The sequence below is a fragment of the Heterocephalus glaber genome, unplaced genomic scaffold (assembly GCF_053883595.1).
Source record: "Heterocephalus glaber isolate CG9 unplaced genomic scaffold, H.glaber_assembly_v1.0 deba00001481, whole genome shotgun sequence".
Lineage (NCBI taxonomy): Eukaryota > Metazoa > Chordata > Mammalia > Rodentia > Bathyergidae > Heterocephalus > Heterocephalus glaber.
Window position 1 is genome coordinate 11,610,904 of NW_028258317.1, and position 22,136 is coordinate 11,633,039.

General features: G+C 41.9%; 1 protein-coding gene across 3 annotated transcripts in view; it reads right to left on the minus strand.

Moving 5' to 3' along the window:
* Window positions 1–22,136, minus strand: part of Nr4a3 (nuclear receptor subfamily 4 group A member 3) — a 42,441-nt gene that overhangs the window by 18,147 nt on the left and 2,158 nt on the right. For 2 of the 3 annotated variants that reach the window (XM_004864935.3, XM_087183611.1), the window contains exons 2-6: window positions 20,430–20,603; window positions 17,275–18,239; window positions 13,358–13,487; window positions 12,738–12,910; window positions 3,061–3,260 (exon numbers count right to left, since the gene is read on the minus strand). In XM_004864935.3, the coding sequence (XP_004864992.1) occupies window positions 3,061–3,260; window positions 12,738–12,910; window positions 13,358–13,487; window positions 17,275–18,237 (1,466 nt within the window). In that variant the 5' untranslated portion in view covers window positions 18,238–18,239; window positions 20,430–20,603. Of the gene's footprint in view, window positions 1–3,060; window positions 3,261–12,737; window positions 12,911–13,357; window positions 13,488–17,274; window positions 18,240–19,486; window positions 19,559–19,640; window positions 19,684–20,429; window positions 20,604–22,136 lie in introns of all 3 variants that reach the window. The other variant, XM_021244549.2, reaches the window with a different exon arrangement.

Below are 22,136 nucleotides of genomic sequence, written 5' to 3' on the forward strand. Positions count from 1 at the left end.
AGGGAGACACATTAAACTGCCCAGTCTGCCAAGTCTGACCAACATCATAACATCACAACATACAGGCACCCAGACAGGCACGGGATGGGGCTGAGGGCCTCGTACAGTGGTGTAAAAGCCTGTCCAGACACCTCCAAGGAACAAGACTCTGCTCTGGGGGATAAACGATGAACATCAATTCTCTGTGTGAAGGACCCTGGGGAGCATGAGCCCAGAGCATGATGGGGTTGTGGCACCTGCTGCCTTATTCCTAAAAGCAGTTACCAGTTTGCTCTGGGAAAAGACATGGAGGAGCAGGTGCTCAGGGGCTATGGAGGGGAAGCTCATTGCACTGCCTTTCTCTGCAATCAGCATGACACTGTTAGGACTCCTTAGTCAGGGCAAATCTCTTATTTATCAGTCAATAACTGGTAAGACCTGAGGCTAAGGTACTACAATCCCACGTGTAGATCCAAAGCATCCAGTCCTTTCAAGTGCAAGAAGTCAACAACAAACTAAAAAGTGAACTAACATAAAATGAGTCCTAATTTTGTATTGCCTTCTCTGTTGTGAACACCAGGACTGTGAAGAGCTATTTGTAAATCTATTTATAAATTTATATTATGTCCATAATCATCCCATATTCTCTCATATAATGAGCTGGAACCTCCAATTGAACATCACTTTGCAGTGTGACCCTGGGCACTCCTTGTTAAAGAGTGCCTGGACTCCCTTTCTGTACCTATAAAACAGTAATTCTAATTACTACCTTCAAAAACTGTTAAGGGAATTAAATAAAGGATTTGAAAGCCCACACAAAGAACCTTGTACACAAGAGGATGTAAAAAGCATTAGGTGTAACTAATTCTGAATTCAATGTTATTCATACTTTAATCTTAGCTTTCCTTTAACTTTAATGTATCTTCCTATCTATTTATCTAAGTTGGCCTATTGCATTAACAAAGTTAATCTCTTTAACTGTGCATTTTTTCATTCCTTCACTCAGTAAGTATTTACTGAGCACCAACTGGTGAATAGGACAGATATGGTATCCATCAGCATGGAGCTTATCATCTATTTAATCCTTTGCTGGATGCCTAATAGACAAGTCACATTGCTGCTTGGCTCTGGTATATAGTAAGTCCCTGACTTACGAACAAGTTCTGTTCTGGGAGAATGTTTGTAAGGTGGATTCATTCATAATCTAACAAAGTGAATCTTATACAATATACCGGTGAATGTTGACAACTCAAATGTTCATAAATTGAGGACTTGCTGTACTCTAGACTGGGTATAAATGAAACTAATTACTGACAGTGGTTGTAACTCCACCCCGTCTCTCCCACTGATCCCTTTACACAAGGCACACACAGGACAGAATGATTCAATGTCAGAATTTAAACATAGACCTCTGACCACTGGGCTCAGAATCACTCAAGCATAAGATAAAAATGCAGATTTCTAGACTTCTTCCAAAGTCTACCAAACCAAAATAGATGAGAATGAGGCATGAATGCCTATACATTAAGCAGAAGTTTCTGTTACCACGGTATGAAACTGGGAAGAGGGTAGGAAAGGGAAAGAGGGGAAAGATTATACTTTTTCCACTAATATTTGGTGAAATGTTGGTGCCATCTCCTAAAAATATATAACTGAAAGGAAGCAAGGAAGATGCAGTTAAACATACTGTGTATGAATAAAAGCAGTGCTAAAGTACAGTTTTAAAAAGGCTAGCCAGAGATTTAGCTCAGTGGTGCTGCTGTCTCCCTCGCAAGAGCAAGGTACCAAGTTCGATCCCCAGTACCAAAAAAAAAAAAAAAGCTACATGTGAAGCCTTTTTGGGAATATGGAAAAGGTAGAAAGCCATGGGACTGCCCATTCAGTCTTCGGAAGATCTGGACAATTCTGCACATGCAAAGATGACTCGAAATTTATATACAGACACCTCTACCAAATCATCTTCAGCGGACTGAATGTTGTACTATACTCCTTCTCCAAATCAGGGGTGGAGTTATGGTTTCACCACAGATTTTATAAACTCATTTCATTTTTGGAATCAGTTTAAGGATTCCTTGTACCTTTTGTATACAACTGGATTTTGTTTTGTTTGTTTTTCTTTTTGGGGGGGAGGTTTGAGATAAGGTCTTGTTTTTGTAATTCAGGCTGGCCTCAAACTTGCAGTGATCCTCCTGCCTCGGCCCCTAAATGCTGGGATTACAGGTGTGTGCCATCATGCCCAGCTGTTTTGCTTTTTTAAAAATAATTTATTTCATATTTAAAACTCATATTAGTCAATGGTTCATGTTCAGCATTATCTAAGCCATTTGTCATTACTGGTGTAGGAAAGTCTTGGAAAAAAAAGATAACATGTGGAATTTATGAAAGGAATTTAGACCTGAGATTCATGGTTTTTTGGAGGGTTTTTTTGGTACCGGGGATTGAATCGAACTCGGGTCCTTGCACTTGCGCAGCAGGTAGCGAAACCACTGAGCTAAATCCCCGGCCCTGAGACTCATGTTTTTGAAAAATCACTTCCTGTTTGTGTTTGGTCTCACTGTGAAAGAAAGGTTGAACTAAATTTTTTTTGACTGAGGAGTTGTTCTTTTTGAGTAAATGCTGGGGGTTGAGAAGCAGTGAGAAGTCTTTACCATTAGGTGTTCTACCATGAGACAAACTCAGTGTTCCCAAGAAAATACTTGCTCCCAGGAAATATCTTATGCATCATGAAACTCTTCCTAGAAGCAGAGAATGTCGGACTGCCAAGAACATCACAGATCACCAAATCCAGAGATACACCTCCTTATTAAATAACAGAGGAAGCTGAGTTTCCACTGGGGCCATGACCTGCTCAGGGTCTCCAAGCCAGTTCACATTAGAACTAGTCCTAGAATGTAAAGGTCCTGGCTGCCACACCAGTGCTCTTTCCATCACCCACTGCTCAGTTTTTCATACTGCTTGATCATATTTCACATTTGGTCCTTCAGCAAACTTTTCATTGGTGATTCTATTACAAACACAGAAGGTTGCAAAGTTCTTCAAAGAAAGGAGTAGATTAAGGGAAGATAAAATAACATTAATTACCTTATGGAAAGTCTGAGAACAAACAGCTCCAAAAAGGCTGATTCAATAAGTAATGTCTGATCTTCTTTGAGGAGATCAGTAAATCCTGGAATCTTTTCTGCCCAGCTTCTGGATACATCAATGGAGGCTGTCAGGAGGTTGTAGAACTGTTGCACATGCTCAGCTTCTGAGCCTGTAGCAGCCTGGTCAGTGGGACAATACTAAAATGCAAAACACAGAGAACAGTGTCATCCCATTTCTGTGGAAATACATCATTTGCAAATTGGCTCTTCCAGACTGCCAGTCCGTAAATCTTTACTTTTAGGTTCCAAGGTTTACAAAATCCTTTTATCTTCATAGTCTCATCTGATTCTCACAATGGTCCTCTGACTTAAATAAAATGATTTATTGTTATTACTAAATAGATTAAGAAGTTTGCACAAGTTCCATTAGTGCAGTGATTTTCAACCTTGACTGTGCATAGCAGTCATCTGGGGAAGTTTAAGAAAACACTCTTGTCTGGGTCCTATGCCCAGAGATTCTAACTGATTGGTCTGGGGTTAGGCGTGGCCAATAGAAATTTTAAAAGCTCCCCAGGTGACTCCAATTGGCAGCTCATGTTGAGAACCACCACTCTAAGGGTCTGGGTCTGAGTGAATTGCCATGGTCTACTGATTCTATTATAGCATAACAGTCTCCCCACAAGATGCCACAGAACCCACTGGTTCTCCAAATATGTTCTCTGGACCAGAAGCATCAGGGATACCTGGGAATGTGCTAGAAAGGACAGTCACAGGCCTCACCCCAGGAACTCTAGGAAAAGGCTCAGCACACTGTTTCATCAAGACCTCCAGGTGGCTCTTGTGTATACACAGAATTAACCAGTATGAGAAATGAATGGGTTTTGCTTGCTGTTGATGGATTTCTGTGAGACAAAACAAATCAGGGTGTATACTTCCTGGCAGAGCCCATGTGGCTGTGTGACATTAGATTTGGGACCTATGGATACTTGTATTATCAAAATTTAAATAAAATTTAAACGTCAGTTCCTCATCACATTAGCCATATTTCAAATGCTTAATAGAAAATGTGGAAATGGAACATTTCCATCACTGCTGAAAATTCACTGGACAGCACTGATTGAGAAGGAAAAGGGGAGGGGAGAAAAGAAAAGAAAAGAAAGAAAGAAAGAAAAGAAGAAAGAGAGAAAGAAAGAAGGAAAGAAAGAAGGAGAGAAAGAAAAGAGGAAAGAGAAGGAGAAAAGAAGGAAAACAGGAAGAGAGGGAGGGGACAGGGACAGGGACAAGTCTTTATGTCTCTACCCAGCTTTTGGATATTTTGGTAGAAACATGAGTTTGCTTGAATCACTGAGGGAAGAAAAATTCTGCTTCAGGCAGGAAGATTGATGTAGCAAGATAATAATCAAGGGACAATCAGTAGCATAGAGATTTAAGAGATATACAAAACACATATAAATGTACACATCATTACCTTTATAACACAGGTAAGTATGAATTTGTATTGTGTCTCTTAATTACTTTTCATGGGACAGAGATTTTAACTTGTATTGCTAAGAAACTTTTCCAAGTTAGGAACCAACAGTGATCTGGCAGGAATTAAACTGGCCGTGGGATTGCAAGTCCTACACCTCCTGGTATTAATATGCTTGATGTTACTAGCTGGTAGCCTGGTGGGATGGTTTTTGGGATCTTTAAAAACCATTCTGTTTCTTTATTTGGAACTCTCCAGAATTGTATTCACTGGCCCCATGTTTCTGTCAACAGCACAGTGACTGGCACATAACTGATGAAATGCTTGTTGAATAGCTTTTTTCAGAGAAAAAATTGCCTAGGTTTACCACAAGGCCAAGCCTGATTGGAGGAGAAACAGTTAATAAGCAGAATTTATGTATTTACTGTAGAGTTACCTAGGTATGAGGAAATGAGGCACTAGGCTTAATTGGGTCTTGTTCTCTTTGTGTTTTTCCAACAGGCAGCAAGACATAACTAAAAAAAAAATCAGATAGAGAGCCTAGATAGTTTAATCCAAGTTTTGTCCTGGTCCCTGATTTATAAATTAATATGGTGTTATTTCATGTCTCTGAGCCCTAGTTTTCTCCTTTGTAAGATGGGGATAATAATACCTTCTTCAAAATTTAGTAGTTATGATTAAATGTGATAAGGGAAAGATCAGACATGTAGAACAAGTTTAACAAATGATGACAGTGATGCTACTGAGAAGGGTCTGGATACTTGGATCTCTCGCCATTCATTAGCTTACACATTTATTGAATGGAGGAATGGGCTGAAGCAAGGGTTTCCTAATTTTCATCCTGACTTTCTACGGCACTGAGTCCAGTTTAGAGTGCAGGATCCCCTGTTCCCAACAATCCCACAAAGTACCTGGGTTCTATGAAGTTCTGGACATTGCATAAAGTCACAGGCCTTGGAAGCAAAGTCCAGGGGAAGGAGCCAGACCCCTTTCCCAAGGACAGTCAAGAATGCTGCGTGACCCTGTGTCAGAAACACTTTCTGCCACCTCGTTTCAGTGCATACACTCTTAACTGGAGACAAGTGGGGCAAAAAAAGGATTTAATTTTTTTAAACTTTCCCCTGTTTTATTAAGATAATTTCATAATATTCTTTGAGGGCAGGATAAAATTCAGGGCAGAAACTCCTTTGAAAAGCTGGCAGAATTACATGTGAAACTTCTGAGTAAATGGTAAAAGGAAGTAAAGTACATTAGACTAGGTTGCAGGACTGACTGTAAGGTCTCTGGTACTGACCTACTGTGCAGCTATACACAAATCACTTAATCTTTCTGGGTCTCTTTGTCTCAAACAGAAATTGACTGGATTTGCTGCTCCCTCAGATTTCTTCTGCCTCTTGCAATCAAAGATTCCAAATATTGCTAAATCATACCAGGTATGATGTCATTGCCTAAAATTTGACACTAATCTAGCATTATTTTAAATAGTGGGTTAAACAGAGAGAAAAAGATACACACTTTCCCCAGGAGTGGAATCTAACACCCTCTCTGCACTGACTGCCCTGTAACATGGCTTACACCTCAACAATTGTTCTGCTCTCAGTATTTGTTCAGAATCCACCAGACCGTATAGCTTTCACCCAGCATACTCTGCAGGCTTCTGCTCCTGCTGGGCCTATATTTCATGCCTCTTGCACTCAGGGAAGAGCAGTCTCTGCCTACTCTGTGTGTGTATTTTTCTCTGATGGAGCTCAGCAAGAAGGAAAGCCAGCAGGCCTGGCCCGACAGTCTTCAGCCAGACCCTGTAGGCTTCACCTGCAGTGATTCTGGTCCAAGTCCCAGAATTTTGGAGCCAAACTGGATTCAGCCTGATCCACCAGTACCCTGAGGGTGACTGGAGGGTCAGCATCCAATGCTGGGAGAAAAGAAAAACCATCTCCTTTATTACACATAAAATTTAAAGAAATAAAACAAAACATCCTACATTCTCTGCCTGGACTAGTAGTTTAAACCTTGAGTTGGAAGAACTGGGGCCCTTTTCTGCTTCTCTGCTCCCCAGTAGCCCATTTTTTCTGGGTGGGACAGGTTTGGGTTCACCAAAGAAAATCTAGAAATATCTGTTTATTGTTATGCCAACACAAGACAAATACAGACAGATTTTTTAAATGAACTTTTATCCTGCTTATGCTAATTTTTCATTCCAGCCTGCATGAATACTCGATCCACTGGATTGTGGATTTAGTGGAGTCAAAGACACAATGTTACATTCAGTGAATTTCTCCAAAGCACCTGGAATGAGAATCTAGAGCTACAAATAATACCAATAGACATTACTTTAACTAAAATGAATCTCATAGGGCAATAACACAGCCCATAAAAATCAGACTTCAGCAATAGCTTACTCCTAAAATACGTTATTTGAATGGTGACCACCAGTGCTAAAAAAATTATTGATGTGATGCTTTAACAGCAGAGTGGAACTGAATATTTATCTCATTTTCATTCCTGGATAAATATGTAAAATAGCCTAAGGACTTGTTTTTCTCCCTTTAGTATGTTACTTTTCCCTAGGACTTTATAGTTCTAAAAATTTTAGATCTGATCATTCTATTGTCAAACTATCTATATACTTAGGTTCTTACACTTTTAAAAAATGGCCATCTAAAAAATTGTCAATGAAAAGAAAATTGGCCATAAATATATTTTCCCGAAATTTCTTTTTTCTGACCTAACTGCCTGTCCTTTTGCCCCCCAAAAAACAAGAAACCAAAAATTCCCCCACTTTTCACCAATGACTTCACTGCTGTTATGTATTTACTTTCACTTTTTACTGCTGTGTAAGTTCCATGAAGGCAGGGTCTTTGTCCTATTCATCAATCAATGTGTCCATTGTCCTAGAACAATGTCTGACACCCAGCAGGCATTTAATAGCTATTTGTTAAATGAATTCATTGCTTTCTGGAAAACATATTATCTCTATTGATTGTCCTTTCTCAATTTTAACAAAAACTGGGCAATTCAAGGTAAAATTAAATTGTCATTATTAATCTATATTGGTGGCTCTCAAACCTTAGTGTGCCAAAGAATCATCCACCAAAGCACTTATTAAAATACAGATGCTTGCCTGTTTCCTTTTTTCCTCAACTCTGGTTCAGGAGGTCTAAGTATGGTCTGGAAATCTGCATTTTAAAGGAAACACCACAGCTCTTTCTGGTAGAGGCAGACTGGGTTCCAGCTCAGGGAAATGCTAACTTGTACTCTTATGTGGAACTGTAGCAGGAATAAGGGCTGATGGGTCAGGGAATGACAAGGCTGGAAGGGATCACAGGTATGCAGTTGGTCCATTCTCTACACTACTCATATAAGGACATTTAGGTCCACAGAGGGATAGGAACTGGCCTAAAATCATCTAGTGAATTAACTGGTGTCAGTTTGAGACTGCTTTCTGAGAAGCTTCATGAAACCACTCTGCCAGTCTTCATGCTGCTTACTCCCTAGGTCTAACACGTGCTAGGCACATGGTTTCTTACAGGCTATCTTGTTAACATTTAAATGCCATTTGCTGGTGCCTGGTTTTATCTGAGCAATATTTCTTGTATTTGCAGTTTGTGTCTGCATTAACTGGAACCGATTACCAGAAATCATCTTAGTGTGCTGAAAAATACTTGGAGTGACCAACAATGAGGACATTAAGTATATTTCCTCATAAGTAATTATGCAGGCGTTGAAGCCAAGCTCAGTGTCTATATATACTTGTACAGCTAAATTAAAAGCAACTGTGGGGCAGAGAATAGCAGCATTTTGAGGAGAAACAAATCAAATGTGACATGTTTTGACTGCACTGATGTACAATGATCTGAGCTCATTTATGAGGGAGAGGAGTTTGGCCCAAAGGAGAAGCGAAGGTCCCAGAGCCAGGAATGCGTCAGAGCTCAGGAGCTCTCTTCTGGCCCCTTGAAACATTCATTCTCTCTGTGACTTGGAACAAAACTCTTCCCTTTCCCACTAACAGGGAGAAAACTGCTCACTTTCTACCTTAAAGACACATATGCTGATACATGAGGGTTAAAACATACTAGGCTGGCAAAAAATCTTCTTTCTTTTTTGACCTGATTCACTGGGGGAAGATGGCACCTTTAATAAAGTGTATTGGTCAAATCAACTCTCTCAGGCTCAAACATGACAGGGTAAATTTAAAATGTAGTACATTATAGATACATACTAAAATGCTCACATTAGTTACTGTTGAGGAGTGGAATCAGCAGGTATAAAAGAAAAAAGATGTTTTTCATTGTATCCACATCTAAATGGTTTGCCTTTTTATTTTACTGTTGTTGTAATTTTAGAAAAATCTAATACAGTTTCTATTAAAAATATAATAAATTGCCATTAAATAACAGAAGCAGTATGATAAAATAAAAACACTACCTTGAGTGATATGATTTGGATCTCATCCTAGCTCTGCCACTGATCTTTGGCAAGCAAATTAACCCCTTTAACCCTTATTTTACTTGTCTAAAGTTATAGGGGTTGGATTAGATGATCTCAGGGCCCTACCAGTTCTATGAATTTGCAAATATTAAATACTAAGGGGAAGACATTATGAAAGTTGAATTTCAACAAATGACAGTCTTAAAAATGACTGAAACCATAAATTATGCCCCACAGAGCTGGGGGCCTAAGTGAAATTATCTAAGAATATATGGTGATGAACAGTTCAAAGTAGGTACTCAAAAAATTTATTTGTTTCATTCATTTCATGTACTAATGGTTTGAGAAGAAAGCAAGCTCAATTTTGGTAAATACCAAGTTACTTAACCATATATAGTCTTATATGTGTATGCATATACAAATACGGGCATTTAAAGACAATAAAGTAAACATCAAAATCATAAAATCTTAAGAGTTGGAAGAGACTTAATGTCATCTAGCATAACCTTTCCCCTTGTGAGGAATCCTGTTACATGTTCTCCTTGATTACTTCTCGTGTTGTTGATCTCATACTTTGACAGCTGCTTATATGGCCAGAAGAATTCGCCTGTCCCTCTCCTTCTCTCCCTACATCTGCCAGCAGGAGTGACAGTCCCTTTTTTTTTTTTTCTCGCCAGAAGGCAAAAGAGTGACCTAATTCCACCAAATCTTCTCCTATTCTGTATTTGTATGTCCATTTCCTCCAACCATTCCTTACAAGTTTCCAGAAAGAGCGTATCCATATGCCTTTTAAACCCCAGCTTAGAACTGGACTCAATTCTTGAAGTATGATCTAACAGGACAGAGTCAATGGGACCACTCTAAATTTAGTTCTGGTCTCATAGTTCTAGCACTGCAGCAGGTAATTCAGCATCCCTCACTTTCACCAGACACAGATTTTGTTGGTTTACATTGAATGTCTATGGAACAAACTCCGGAGCTTCTTCTTAACATGAACCACTGACAAGCCAAGGCTTTCCCATTTTTTATATAATTCTAAAAGCTGAGCTTCACATTTATTTTTGTTAACTTTCTTCATGATGGTTGCAGCCCTTCCTGTTCCAACCTGTCGAGATCACTCTGAATGTTGATACTGACATCCATCATATTAGCTATCCCTCCCAGCTTTCTGTCATCTGCAAATGTGATCAGCATGCTCCTATGCCTTCATCCAAGTTTTTGATGAAAACTCACTGTATTTTTTAAAAAGTCTTTTAATTTAGTTGATTTTGGTCCAATTTTTGATAATTTTTTAAAGCTATCTAAAAGCAGGAGAACCCAAGCTATGAGGTTCAACTTGATTCCAAACAATGCAATTAAAATAAATATGCTTTGCAAAATCGAGCCAGGCCCATAGGTATTATCAATATGACACAGACTCTGGCATGGTCAATCTGCTATTTTGGACAAAGCTAACAATTAAATTGGATAAATGTTTGTTGATGAGGATGATGACTCTAGACTAACAGACTGAATGGTGCAGAGGCAAGCAAACACACTAGATTGATTTTTCAGTGTGGAGACAGTTCACAGCTGGGACAGCTCAGAGGCTGGGGAGGGTTTGCCATTGAATGAGTAATTAGGCCATGTAGAGTGATAGTTAGATAATTTGGGGCCAAAATATCACTTTGGGGGCCCATCTTCTCTGGACTTTCCATCAATAGTGATGTCAAATGCCCTAGAACAATATCAGATTGTGGGCTGTAGCCTTAGCCAAAGCAGTGCCTAGAAGCTCAATTAATGCAGACCAATTACATAAGGAGAAGGCCAGGGTGCTTCAGGGAGGAGAAGTCTTCACTCCCAAATATTTATCTAGCACCCACTTTCACTGAAATCAACAAGGCAATGAAACCTGGTATTAAGCAGCACAGATTTTGGGTCCAACATACTTGGCTCCTAATTTTATCTCGAATGTATGTTAGCTATGTGACCTTGGACAAGTCAGCCTGTTAGGCCCTCCTAGTTTTAATTTCCTCATCTGTGCAATACAGATCATAATGCTTATCTTAATGGCATTGCTGAATGGTGCCTGATATATGTAATGTTCATACTTACTAGTATGTTCAACAAGTGGGTAGAGGAAGAAAGTTTGGTTAAGGAAATAATAGAGTACTGTGCTAAATCTTTGACACATAATATCGTATTAATCTTCATAAACAACTGCAAGAAGCACATATTATTACCCCATAACACAGACAAGGAAACTGAGGCATCAAAAGGTTTAATCAGTTGCTAGTAAGGGTCATTCAGCTCGTCAGTAAATGATGGTGTTGGGATTTTCATCTAGGCCTGCATACTTTCAAAGCCCACACCCTTAACCACTGCATTATTCTGTAATATTATTATTCAAGACTTGAGTTTAGTCAAGAGATGCTACTTGTAATCAGAACAAGAGTCCTCAACATTTGGTGCTAAGAATCTACTATGCTTTTTATATGGAGTCTTATGATCAGGTGCAGAGAGGAGGCTTCACAGTCTAATGAGGGTGGAGATGAGAGAAAAAAGATCACAGCAGGTAACCAATCATTTCTGTCAACACTGCAACCTGCAAGGAGGGCAATAGCAAAGGCACACTTACACTCTTTGCCAGACATTCAGCCAGATGCTTGAAATGCTGGCTAGATCTGGGGAAGGCAACCAAATAGTGGCTGCCAGTCAGATCAACCAACTGGGGACCCCGGCACTGTTCTCTCTTTATCTATGTTTGCAAGTTTTCTTGTCTTCCAGTGGAGATAGTGATTCCTAGAGTTCATGGTTGTTTAAAGGATCAAATGAAACAATTTACTACTATGTCTAGCATATAGAAATTATTCAGTATCTGTGATATTTTTCTCTTTCCTTCTCTCTTCAGTCAGACCCTGTTTTACTAGAAGTTTTCGTTTCTAAATCTCTTTTTAAAAGACCTTACAGTAACATTTATACATTTTCTCAGAAAATCTTGTTTCATGGCTCTTCACTGTATTATTCAAATTTGAAGGGAATTTGTAGAATTCATACTGATAAGATTTTATTACATCCCTATGAAATAAAAAATGTTGATGTTTTGGTTGAGTTAAATAACAACACTGGTAATATTATGGTTTTCAAAATGTTCCCATCATTCTGTGTGACTGATGTTCACTACACCCCTCTGGGGTTAAATATCATAATCATCTCCATGGTAGGGAAGAGAAAGCCAGGAGCAGGAGCCAGGTGACACAGGCAGGAAGCAGTGAGGCAGAGGAATCCATTCCAGTCCTCCTCACACTTCCTGATGTCCAGGCCAGAGCTTCCTAGCCATCAATAGTCTAATCCTTCTGAATAAGCAGCAGATTAGTCAATACTGATGGAATAGACAAACTGCTTAAGGATAACTTGAGGCTCAGTCACATAGTTTGATAACAACATGAAAAAAGAAGTAGCCATTTTGTAGAGATCAGGAAAGAAATCCATCTACAAATTGTAGTTCACCTGTGCAGATTTTCATTGGCACAACCACCAGGAATCCTGCAACAATGAGTATAACAGGTGCAGCACTGTTAGGGTCATTTGTTAAGGCATTTAGAGATCCAATAAGGCAAACATGATTTGGTGCAATGGATGGACTGAACTGCTAAATGAAATGAGAAACACAGAAAAGGTATCAAAAATGATTACCATGGTGCCAGGCCCAAAGTCATTCAATCAATTCTTATTAGTATGGAAGTATCATGAATAGAGATACTGATAATTCAGTCAAAATCAGAATATATAAGACTTACTCTAGAATAATCAAGATCTCTGGGTGTTGAGTCTGTTAAAGCTCGGACAAGGGCATTCATCATACAGATTGGAGGAGAAGGTGGAGAGGGCTGAGAAGGTTCTTGATGTAATGGGCTCTTTGGTTTGGAAGGCAGCCGACCTCTCCTCCCTTTTAGACTATCTGTACGCACAACTGATACAGAGAGAAAGAAACAATCTTTAAAGATTATGTCATGAAAAAGCATAACTCTCAAAAAAAATCAAAATACATGATAGTAGGGCAATCATTAATAACAACAACCACTTAAAAGTGACAATAAGTTTGGAATATTACTCAGTAATTTCATGAGAGTTGAAGCTAATATCAAAAAAGACACTCCATAGTTACAGTTGGTAGTGAATTAGGCCTGAAATTTTCCTTTTTAAATAGAACACATATGCATGCACACAAGCTCTCTATTGATTTTGAGAAATCAGAACAAGAAGTCCGCAGGTATTTTTAAATGTAAATATATTCCGTACAAATAAAATGTTGGAATGAAAGAGTAACTAGGAAAATTCACCATCCTTACATAAATATTAACATTTTTTCAGTGATGTCTGAGAATAGCAAACTGGATGAAAAGCATAATATCCATACCTTCTTTAACCATCCCGACACTGAGACACTTCTGAAATCGACAGTACTGACATCGGTTTCGACGTCTCTTGTCTACTGGGCAGTTTTTATTTGCCAGACAAACATATTTTGCATTTTTCTGCACTGTTCTCTGAGAAAAATACAATACAGAGATAGTCAACTAATAGTTTCTGGAAAGAGGTAGGATCTGACAAGATGTATTTTAATTACAATGTGAAAAGCGACAGTGCAATTCGTATAATTAGATAAATTTAATTTCCTAACACGCTAGCCTGCAGGAAAAACAATTTTATTAGTGTTAGCTGCTGACAATGAAAATCATCTCGGATTGTTCTGAAGCAAGTCTCAGGAGAAACCCAACTCTGAAGGATAAAATCATATCTGAAATTACCAGGTCAACATATCATACCTTGGAGGATTAGATTACCTCCATTTTTAATATCCCTTTGGGGACAATTTTCTACTTGTTCCACTCCCCTGATTATTGCTGACCTTATTAAAATAAAATCAAAATTATCTGGGATGTACTCTGTATGCTATCATGATTGTAAGTCAAATATCACAGTAACTGGCTTTGTTACTCAATAGAGATGAAATCATAAAAAGCAAAACCAGGATATGTTTTGTTAAAACATATAGGAAATAATATTCTAATTAAAAAGAAATTCATTTAATTGGTCTTTGTAGTTTATCTTCAAAGAATATATATAGATATACATATACATATATAATACACTAGCCATTTTTGATTTTTGAAAACAAAATCTTAAATTGAATATAGAATTTATTATCACATCCAAGAAAGAAACAAAAATCCCCAAAGATAAATAAAAGTGAGAGAAAGAAATATGAAAGCCATATATTTTCAGTGAAACTTCCCATTAAGAGGTTATTTCATAAATGACTATTGACACAGACACCAAAATAGCCATATTGCAAAAGGAACATCATAAAAACTGAGCTTGGATATAAAAATAACATCATATTTTTCAGAATCACATTGAATTTTTAAATGACACATGGAAAAATAATTAAACATACTTTATGCTCCAAATGTAAAAAAATGCTTGTTTTTTGTAAGTGAAAATATTTGTGCAAGTGGATACATTTTTACCACTTACAGTGAAATTGTTCAGAAATTATCTGGATGTATACAACTTTAAATAGAGAAGAAAGTTGTTATTTATTTGGAAAGTCTGAGCTGCATATAAAAGAAAAAAGCCCAGATAACTTGGGGTTTGTGATCTATTTTGTATCCAAAATTCTAGGTTTACCTTCAACCTTTTCTTTATTTTCAGTGGTCCTCAACTTTCACGTTTCAATTTTCACCCTGTCACATTTTAAGTTTATCTTAGGGTATAGCTAGTAAACCACCGTCACGTAAATTAAAAAATTTAATGAAGCCAACCTATTTCAAGTCTAAGACATATCTTTCCAGTTTGAAATGCAAAATTCTAAGACACAAACATACTCCTGAGTTTCAGCATTTAAATTCTCAGGAGTCTGTAAGGATAGAAAACTCGTGTTTCCCAAATGATGCTCTCTTTCATTGAACATGCAGTAATATCTAACACTCTATTTCTTGGTATTGTCCTCAAGACAATACACCAATTTAAGCGCTGGTGGCATTTTGCTTCAGGTATAAATTTTCCCAATAACCTGAAGCCACCTCCACATTTGTGTGTGCCTGCACAGTTGAAGGACAGGGAGAGATCGTTATGGTTCAATCACTGAATTCTCATCATTAACTGCACTTCATGTCACATTTTTAAAGAATTCAATTTAATGGTAGAAAGCCACTGGGTAAAACCTGCTCCTCTTCCCTTAATTAACAGATCTGTGGGGTGGTTCTGCCCCATCCTGTCTCCCCCTCCTTTTAAGTATAGATTTGTTTTCAAGGGATTGCTGCAAAAAAGGGAAGCTGTTGGGAAACACTTAATGGACATTTTTAGATTCATAATGAATAACTACTCTCAGATTTTGGTAAACTCTCAATTATTTAGGAGTGATTCTATTTGCAGATTATACATACTTCTTTTAATTGTTTTTCTTTCTTTTCTCCCTTTCTGATTTCTGCTCCACTGCCCTTCAGCATTTCCACTGAAATGCTGTAAAAATCAAACCTGCTAAAGGAATGCAGTTACTTGAAAGTAGCCCCAGTAAAACTTGACTAGTTAAGATAGAGGAGGAAAAAAAAGACTAATCTTAGTGGCAAAGAAGGGGAAAGATTCTGCATTTAAAACTTCATAATTGTGCACACCTGTAGGGCATTTAACATATTGGAAAGTCTTTCCACAAGCATTTTACCATTTATGTACAGAATTCAATTAATGACATGATTACCATCCTCACATAAAAAATAACTGTTGGTTGTTCATATGAATAGCCACCTATAAACATATATTTTTACAGATACTTTGTAATTTTCATTTAATAATAAACTTATTTTATGGCCTTTTAAAGATTATAAAGTGCTCTTGTATAAGTTTAAATCTCATTCACTACAGCCATTCTCTGAGTTTTATTTCCTGTTAAGGAAACAGAGGATTAGAGAGAGAAGTGTCATGCCCAGTGCTCCTATCTGAGTCTTCTGGACTCGATATTACTGCACTGCTCCCAGATACATCCTATTGTAGTCCTAAATGCTAGTTACTCAAGCAGCATCTCATTTCCCTTTTTCCTCTGTCCTGCCCAGCATTGGAGCCTAGGCGGTGACTTGTGCGGGTCTGAAATAACGGTCAGTGGGGTGAGAAGAGAAGACAGTGCCACAGAAGTGTCTGAAGGAGTCAATGACAGAAGGCAGAACAATAAGAGAACTGGGTTTCTCTGCCTGCCCACTCCCTCAACCCCTCTAGCAGTGGAAAGAGCATGGAATTCTGGAACTGAGAGGCCAGCTGGACCATCCCACATGCCCACATGTAGCTAAACCACTGTGGAAAGCCTGCCCAAGGGTTTGCCTCTCTAGAGTTCAGCTTCCTCAGGGATAAGGTATGGGGAGGCTCAGACGCTTCCACTGCAAAATTCTCTTCCAGGTCTGAGAGAATGGACAGTGGTGAAACCTGGTACTGTATATGGCACAGAGGTAAGAAAGGGTTCCTAGAAGATACAGTGGATTGGTGAGACCCTAACTTCTATCTTCTATGATGCAGCTACCCCAAACCGCATGTGGGCAACTGCCCCTGTCTACTGTGCCATGACAGGGCGTTCATTTGGAGTCATGCAAGCATGAGTTGTCATCCTGCTTCCATTTTGCTCCCTGAGTGTGTGTCCTGAGGCAGATGAATTGCCTCTCTGTTTTTTTTTTTCTCTGTCCTGGGGATCAAACTCAGGACCTTGCGCTTGGGAGGAGCTAAATCTCCAGCCTCTGAATTGCCTCTTTGAACTACCATATCTATGAAACAAGGATAATTATTATCTACCTTCAAGATGTTGTTGATAAATATAGTGAGCTGCCAGAATCCCACATCAGGTCTTTCTGATTTTAGAGTCCTAGCTGTTACTGTGAAGACTGAGACAAAAAAGTCCAGAGCCTGCCATGTGGACCCTCCCCTCTGACATCCTGAAGGGACTGAAAGGAATGTAAAGAGCTTTCAGCATTGTTGAAGTCACAGATCCTTTTGACAATCTGCTGAAAGCTCTCTTCAGAAAAAAAAAAATGCTCATAAGGCAATATCAGGCCAGGAGATTTGCAGACCCCTCAAGTCTATCTGGGTGGCCTTCTTGTAAGTTGACCTCAAGTTAAAAACCCCTGAGAAAATGGGCCTGAAAATGCTAGGAAAGGTGATAGGTACACACAGCTTATTGATTACACTTCTCAAACTAGAAAAGACAATGATTACTCCTATACCACTGGCTGCAGGAAGGGGCTGGCCTGGAAGGGGGAGGAGAGGGGGCGCTAGGAGGAGGAGTGTGCTCACCTTGAAGAAGCCCTTGCAGCCCTCACAGGTTCGTACCCCATAGTGCTGGCAGGCGGCGTTGTCCCCGCACACAGCGCACGTGCCCTCTCCAGACGATGAGCTCCTGTTGGGCGGGGACGGCAGGCTGGGGCTCTCGCCCAGCAGGCTGGACGCGGTAGGGGATGCTGTGAGGCTGAGCGGCGGGAAAGCCAGCGCGGCCGTCCTCTTGGCCAGCGGCAGCCCGTAAGGATGGCCCTCGAGTGCGCCAGCCTGGCTGCCCGCAGCGGCTGCGGCTCCCCTCGGCAGGCTGAGCGCAGCAGGGGCCGTCGGGTCGTAACCCAGGTGGTGGCCGCCGGGGGCGGGGCTGGGTGTGGGCGGGTGCGGCGGCGAGGGCTTGAAGTGGAAGAGGGGGAAGCGCGCGCCCGCCACCGGGGGCACCGTCTTCATGGGCGGGTCCAGCAGGGGGCCGGGCGCGATGCAGCCGGGCACCGAGGAGGTCAGCGCATCGTCCCACAGCGCCCCCGCCTGCTGCGGGAAGCCCGGCGTGGTAGGGGTGGACGGCGGGGACTGCTTGAAGAACATGGACGTGCTGGGCAGCACCTCATCCTCTGGGCCAGAGCGGGTTGGAATGGAAGGCTGCTGTTGCTGGTGATGATGGTGGTGGTGGTGGTGGTGGTGGTGGTGATGGTGGTAGCCAGGTGCGCGGCCCTCTTCCATTTTGATCAAAGGCCGTGGCCCAGAAGGCTGCATTTGGTACACGCAGGAGGGCTTGATTTCGTAGCTGCTGGAGTAGCCTTCCATGAAGGTACTGAAGCTGGGCAGGGACGTTGTGGCTGTGGCCGAGATCTCTGTGCTACCAAGGTCCATGGTCAGCTTGGCATAGTCAGGGTTCATGATCTCCGTGCTGTATTCCGAGCCATACGTCTGTGCTGCATAACTGGACCCTGGAGGCGAAGGGCTATACTGGGCTTGCACGCAGGGCATATCTGTAGGGCCAGGGAGAAAGGTGGCTCAGAAGCAAGTCAGCACTTTCCCTAGCTAATAGGCAGTGCTGGATTCACTGCTGTATAATCTGGGAAACACAGGAAGTGACATCTTCTTCTCCTTCTGGTAGCACAGACTTAAACGCCCCACTCTTACTTTCTTCCTCCCTGAGAAGACAGCTGAATCCCTGACAGACAAAAGGGACTTCAATACCCATCTTCTCTCTTTTGCTCTGTTCTCCAACAGATCTGAGATCTTGATATCTTCCCTCATAAGATAAGCCCAAAGATGTGTTTAAAACTGGCTTTGAGTCCAATAAACTAATTAGAGTAGCTTCCTAAGCCACAAGCTGGGGGGGGGGGGCGGCGGGTACTGCAAATGCTCAGTTGGTTAATTTTGGGAGAAAGAGACCAGTGGTCCCTCAAGTTACACACAATGATTCGTAAGCCTATGAGTTAGTCCAAAAGATGTCCTGTGTGGGACTTACTGGCCAAGAAAGACAGTAACATTCTAACATTTTCTGAGTGCCAACTGAAGCTGCCCACACAAGTTGTGGTTGCTTTTTCCTATCCCCTCCTCACTCCTCCAAACAAGACTAGCAGCCTGCACAAACTGGACCCCTGGTGATGACTTCAGCCAGCTAGCTGGAGAGGTGGGAACGTAGGCCCAGAGGCCCAGGAAATGGACTGGGGGAGTTTGTGCCATCTGCAAAGAAAAAAATCAGCAGCTGAAAAAAAAAAACCCACAAAAAAACTCACCAAATCTGTTCTCTGCTATACAGTGTGTGTGCATATATATATCAATTCTGACTAATAAGATACATATCAGTAACTGTTTTATTCTAACAATTAATACCTATCATTAAATAGGCAAGTTAGTTGAGGTATTTTCTTATGACAAAGGAATTAGTTCCCTAGAAAAGAAGAAAGCATTTTCTGAATAGATTTGGTTTCTTTGCCAGTTTGATTATTTTGAGCCTCCAAAGTGACTGGTATCCAAGGTGCTTTCTATTGTTCAGAGGCCGAACTAGGTGAAGTCTTGAGAATTACTGGCTCTAGTGAACGATTTATCTAATTATTTTCCTCCTTTATGGTTAAACAGAAGTGATAAAATGGGCAGTTTCTGGTGGTTGGTTTTTCTGAGCCAAAGGAAAACCAGGTGCTTAAAGTCTGTTTAGAGTCTACAATGTAAAAGGTGTGACTAATAGAAACGTGAGTACTTCAGATTTCCTTTAACATCTTTCTCTTACCCACATTTCCAACTCTGATTGAGTCATGCGTGTATGGGATGAAATCTTGACTTGAAAAAAGGTGCTGAGGGCCTGTTGGAAGAAGCAATGATGAGGAGGGGCCAGTTCAAGCCCCCCCCCCCTTTTTTAAGCAGGCCCTTACAAGCACACTCACTAGGTTTGACGCTAAAGGATTAGTTATCTTGGTGTCTGTCCAGCTGTTGGGATGAAGTGAAAGGCTAATTATTTACAAGAAAGAATATTACCAGGTTTTTCATCTATTCTTCTGCAGCACCTCTAGGATTTCTCCTAGTCTTTTCTGTCATTCTTTACTGCCCTTCCCTACCTATTGCTCTTCTTTGTGGCTTTCTGAAGTTTCCAGCTGGAAGATGAGCTTGCTGGGACTGTGTTCTACTTATCTGCATATCTCTGGAGCCTACAGAGGCCTGGCACCTAGTATCCCTTTAACAAATTTGTAAAGAGGTGGTACAAATCAAACCTGCTGTCCTTTCTTTTGCCAAACTCACATTTACTCCTTAGCTTTCAGCTCAAATGTTTTTCCCTTTGCCTCCGAGCTTCACTGATCTAAGATATTGGGTTTATACAAACAAAAATGCCCCTTTTGCTCTCAGTGATTCCATAATTTGCAAATACCTAGGATATAAAAGGACAAAAATTAAGACATTAAAATGTATAAAAGACCCCAATATATTGGAGTATTTGCAATTTGCTTAGGAAAAATAATTCCGAGAAATCCAACGCTTATTCTGGCTTTTCCACTCCTAGCAACAGGGTGTGGTACACAGAAGAGCTTCGTGTAGGGAAGTCACCTGTACTGTGAAATGCCTGGCCAGAAGTGACTGTGCTGGCGGTGACAAGTTGACCAGCCTGCCCACTGGACGTGTGGTTCCCCCACCCATTTCTCCCTGTGCTGGAGAAAAAGGGATAGCAGTTTCAGACCTACCTGGAGGGTATCTTGCTCGCTGAATGGTGGGGCTGGGGGTCTCTCCAGCAGAGGCTGAGAGCGTTGGAGGCAGGGACGTCAGGCGAGGCGAAGCTTCGGCGGTGCTGCCTGGCTCCGCTGAGGGTCCAGGCTCAGGGCCCGGGCTTGCCGGGCTGCGCTCTCCCGCAGTGGGCTCTGCAAGCACCGGGCGAGAGGAAAGAGATCAGGATGGATCACCCAGCTCTGGGCCAGGCGAACTGGGGGAGTGGTGTCTAGAAAGGCTAGTTAATTACAAAGAATTATCCTAAGAGTAAGTAAAGGTGTTTAAATGGTGCCGGAGTCCCTGGGCAAGAATCGTGTAGCCTTGGGGAAGGCTGAGGAAAGGCTGTCAACACCCACTGCATTCACTGCAGTTTTGTGGCACTGGAACGGAGGCTAAAAAAGCCCTGCAACCTGTCGTCGTCCAGAAACTGATCTCTTTGCTCCTTTATTGGTTCCGAGCTCACAAAGTAAGGAAAATTAAAGAACGGAGAACAGTTGAGGATCTAGTTCCACCTGAATTTGGGGGTCAGTGAGTGTGCACGAGCGGAAAATAGCCATTTTCCAACTCCGCCTGCCTCCACCCCTCAAATACAAATTTTACACGTTGCATAGGAAATGCACAAGGTCCGGAACGAATGCATGAATGCCCCAAGGAATTAAGAAAGTCTGCGCTTTTCATTCTAAATGCTAATGGAGCTTCGCTTCTATTAGCCGCGAGTTTCGGGGGCCAGGGGTCAAGCAAACAAAAGGACACAGTGGAAAGAAGGCCCGCGCTGGAAGCCAAGCGAGGATGGGACGGCCTTCGCGGCTGGTGGGGCGGGCGGAGGGAGGTCCCCTGGATGCAGCAGGCGGTGTCCCAGACCGTGGGCGGCTTCCAGGCTCCGGACTACCCTGCAGCCCGATGAGGGACACATTCCAGAGGGCGCCCTGCGCGGCTCCCGGACGAAAAGTCTCAGCGCACTGCCTAGCGAAACTTTGCAGCTGAAAGCGCGGCTTGGCTGGCCTAGGGGAAAGGATCCGGCGGCCCCAGACTCTGGTCTGTAGCGCCCCCTTTGCTGGGGGTGGGCACAGCTTGAAAAGTAGGAATGTGGACCCCTAAGGTCCCCCAAACCAAACGCAAAACCTCCGCGGGTATGTGGGCCACAAGGGTCCTGTAAATTTTGTCTCCAGACACTCTTGGGTCTGGAGGTTGGCTGCAGGGGCGAAAGGGGGACGAAGCCCCCAGGTCTGGGACACCTTCGACGGCCAGGAAATGGGGGATTCCCTTGCCACCCCCAGACTGAGCTGCTACGACGGAAAGCTCGCGCTTACTGTAGCGCTGGCACGGAGGATCTTTCCACGACTGTAGCGTGGGCCTCTAGTCCCCAAGCATCTTCAATAGGTGTCTTCGGCAACTCTCCCACCCCTCCTCCAGTGGGTGCCGGGGTTCCCACCCCTCCCCGGGGGCCTTTAAGCGCAGCTTTTCTCCGAGGGCCGGCCTCTGAACTCGTGTGGACCGGGTTCGCGCCTCCCCAAGGAAGGAGTTCCTCTCAAGAGCCCAGCGCTCTTGGGAGAGAGCGACACCACCCTTCCTACAGCCCAGACCAGCGCCCCACCGCTCACTCCGCCCCCCAAACGGCCGGTATCCTAGGCAAAGCCTTCGCGCCTGGAAACACGTTCTGCCGCTCCTGCTCGCGGCCGCCGGGG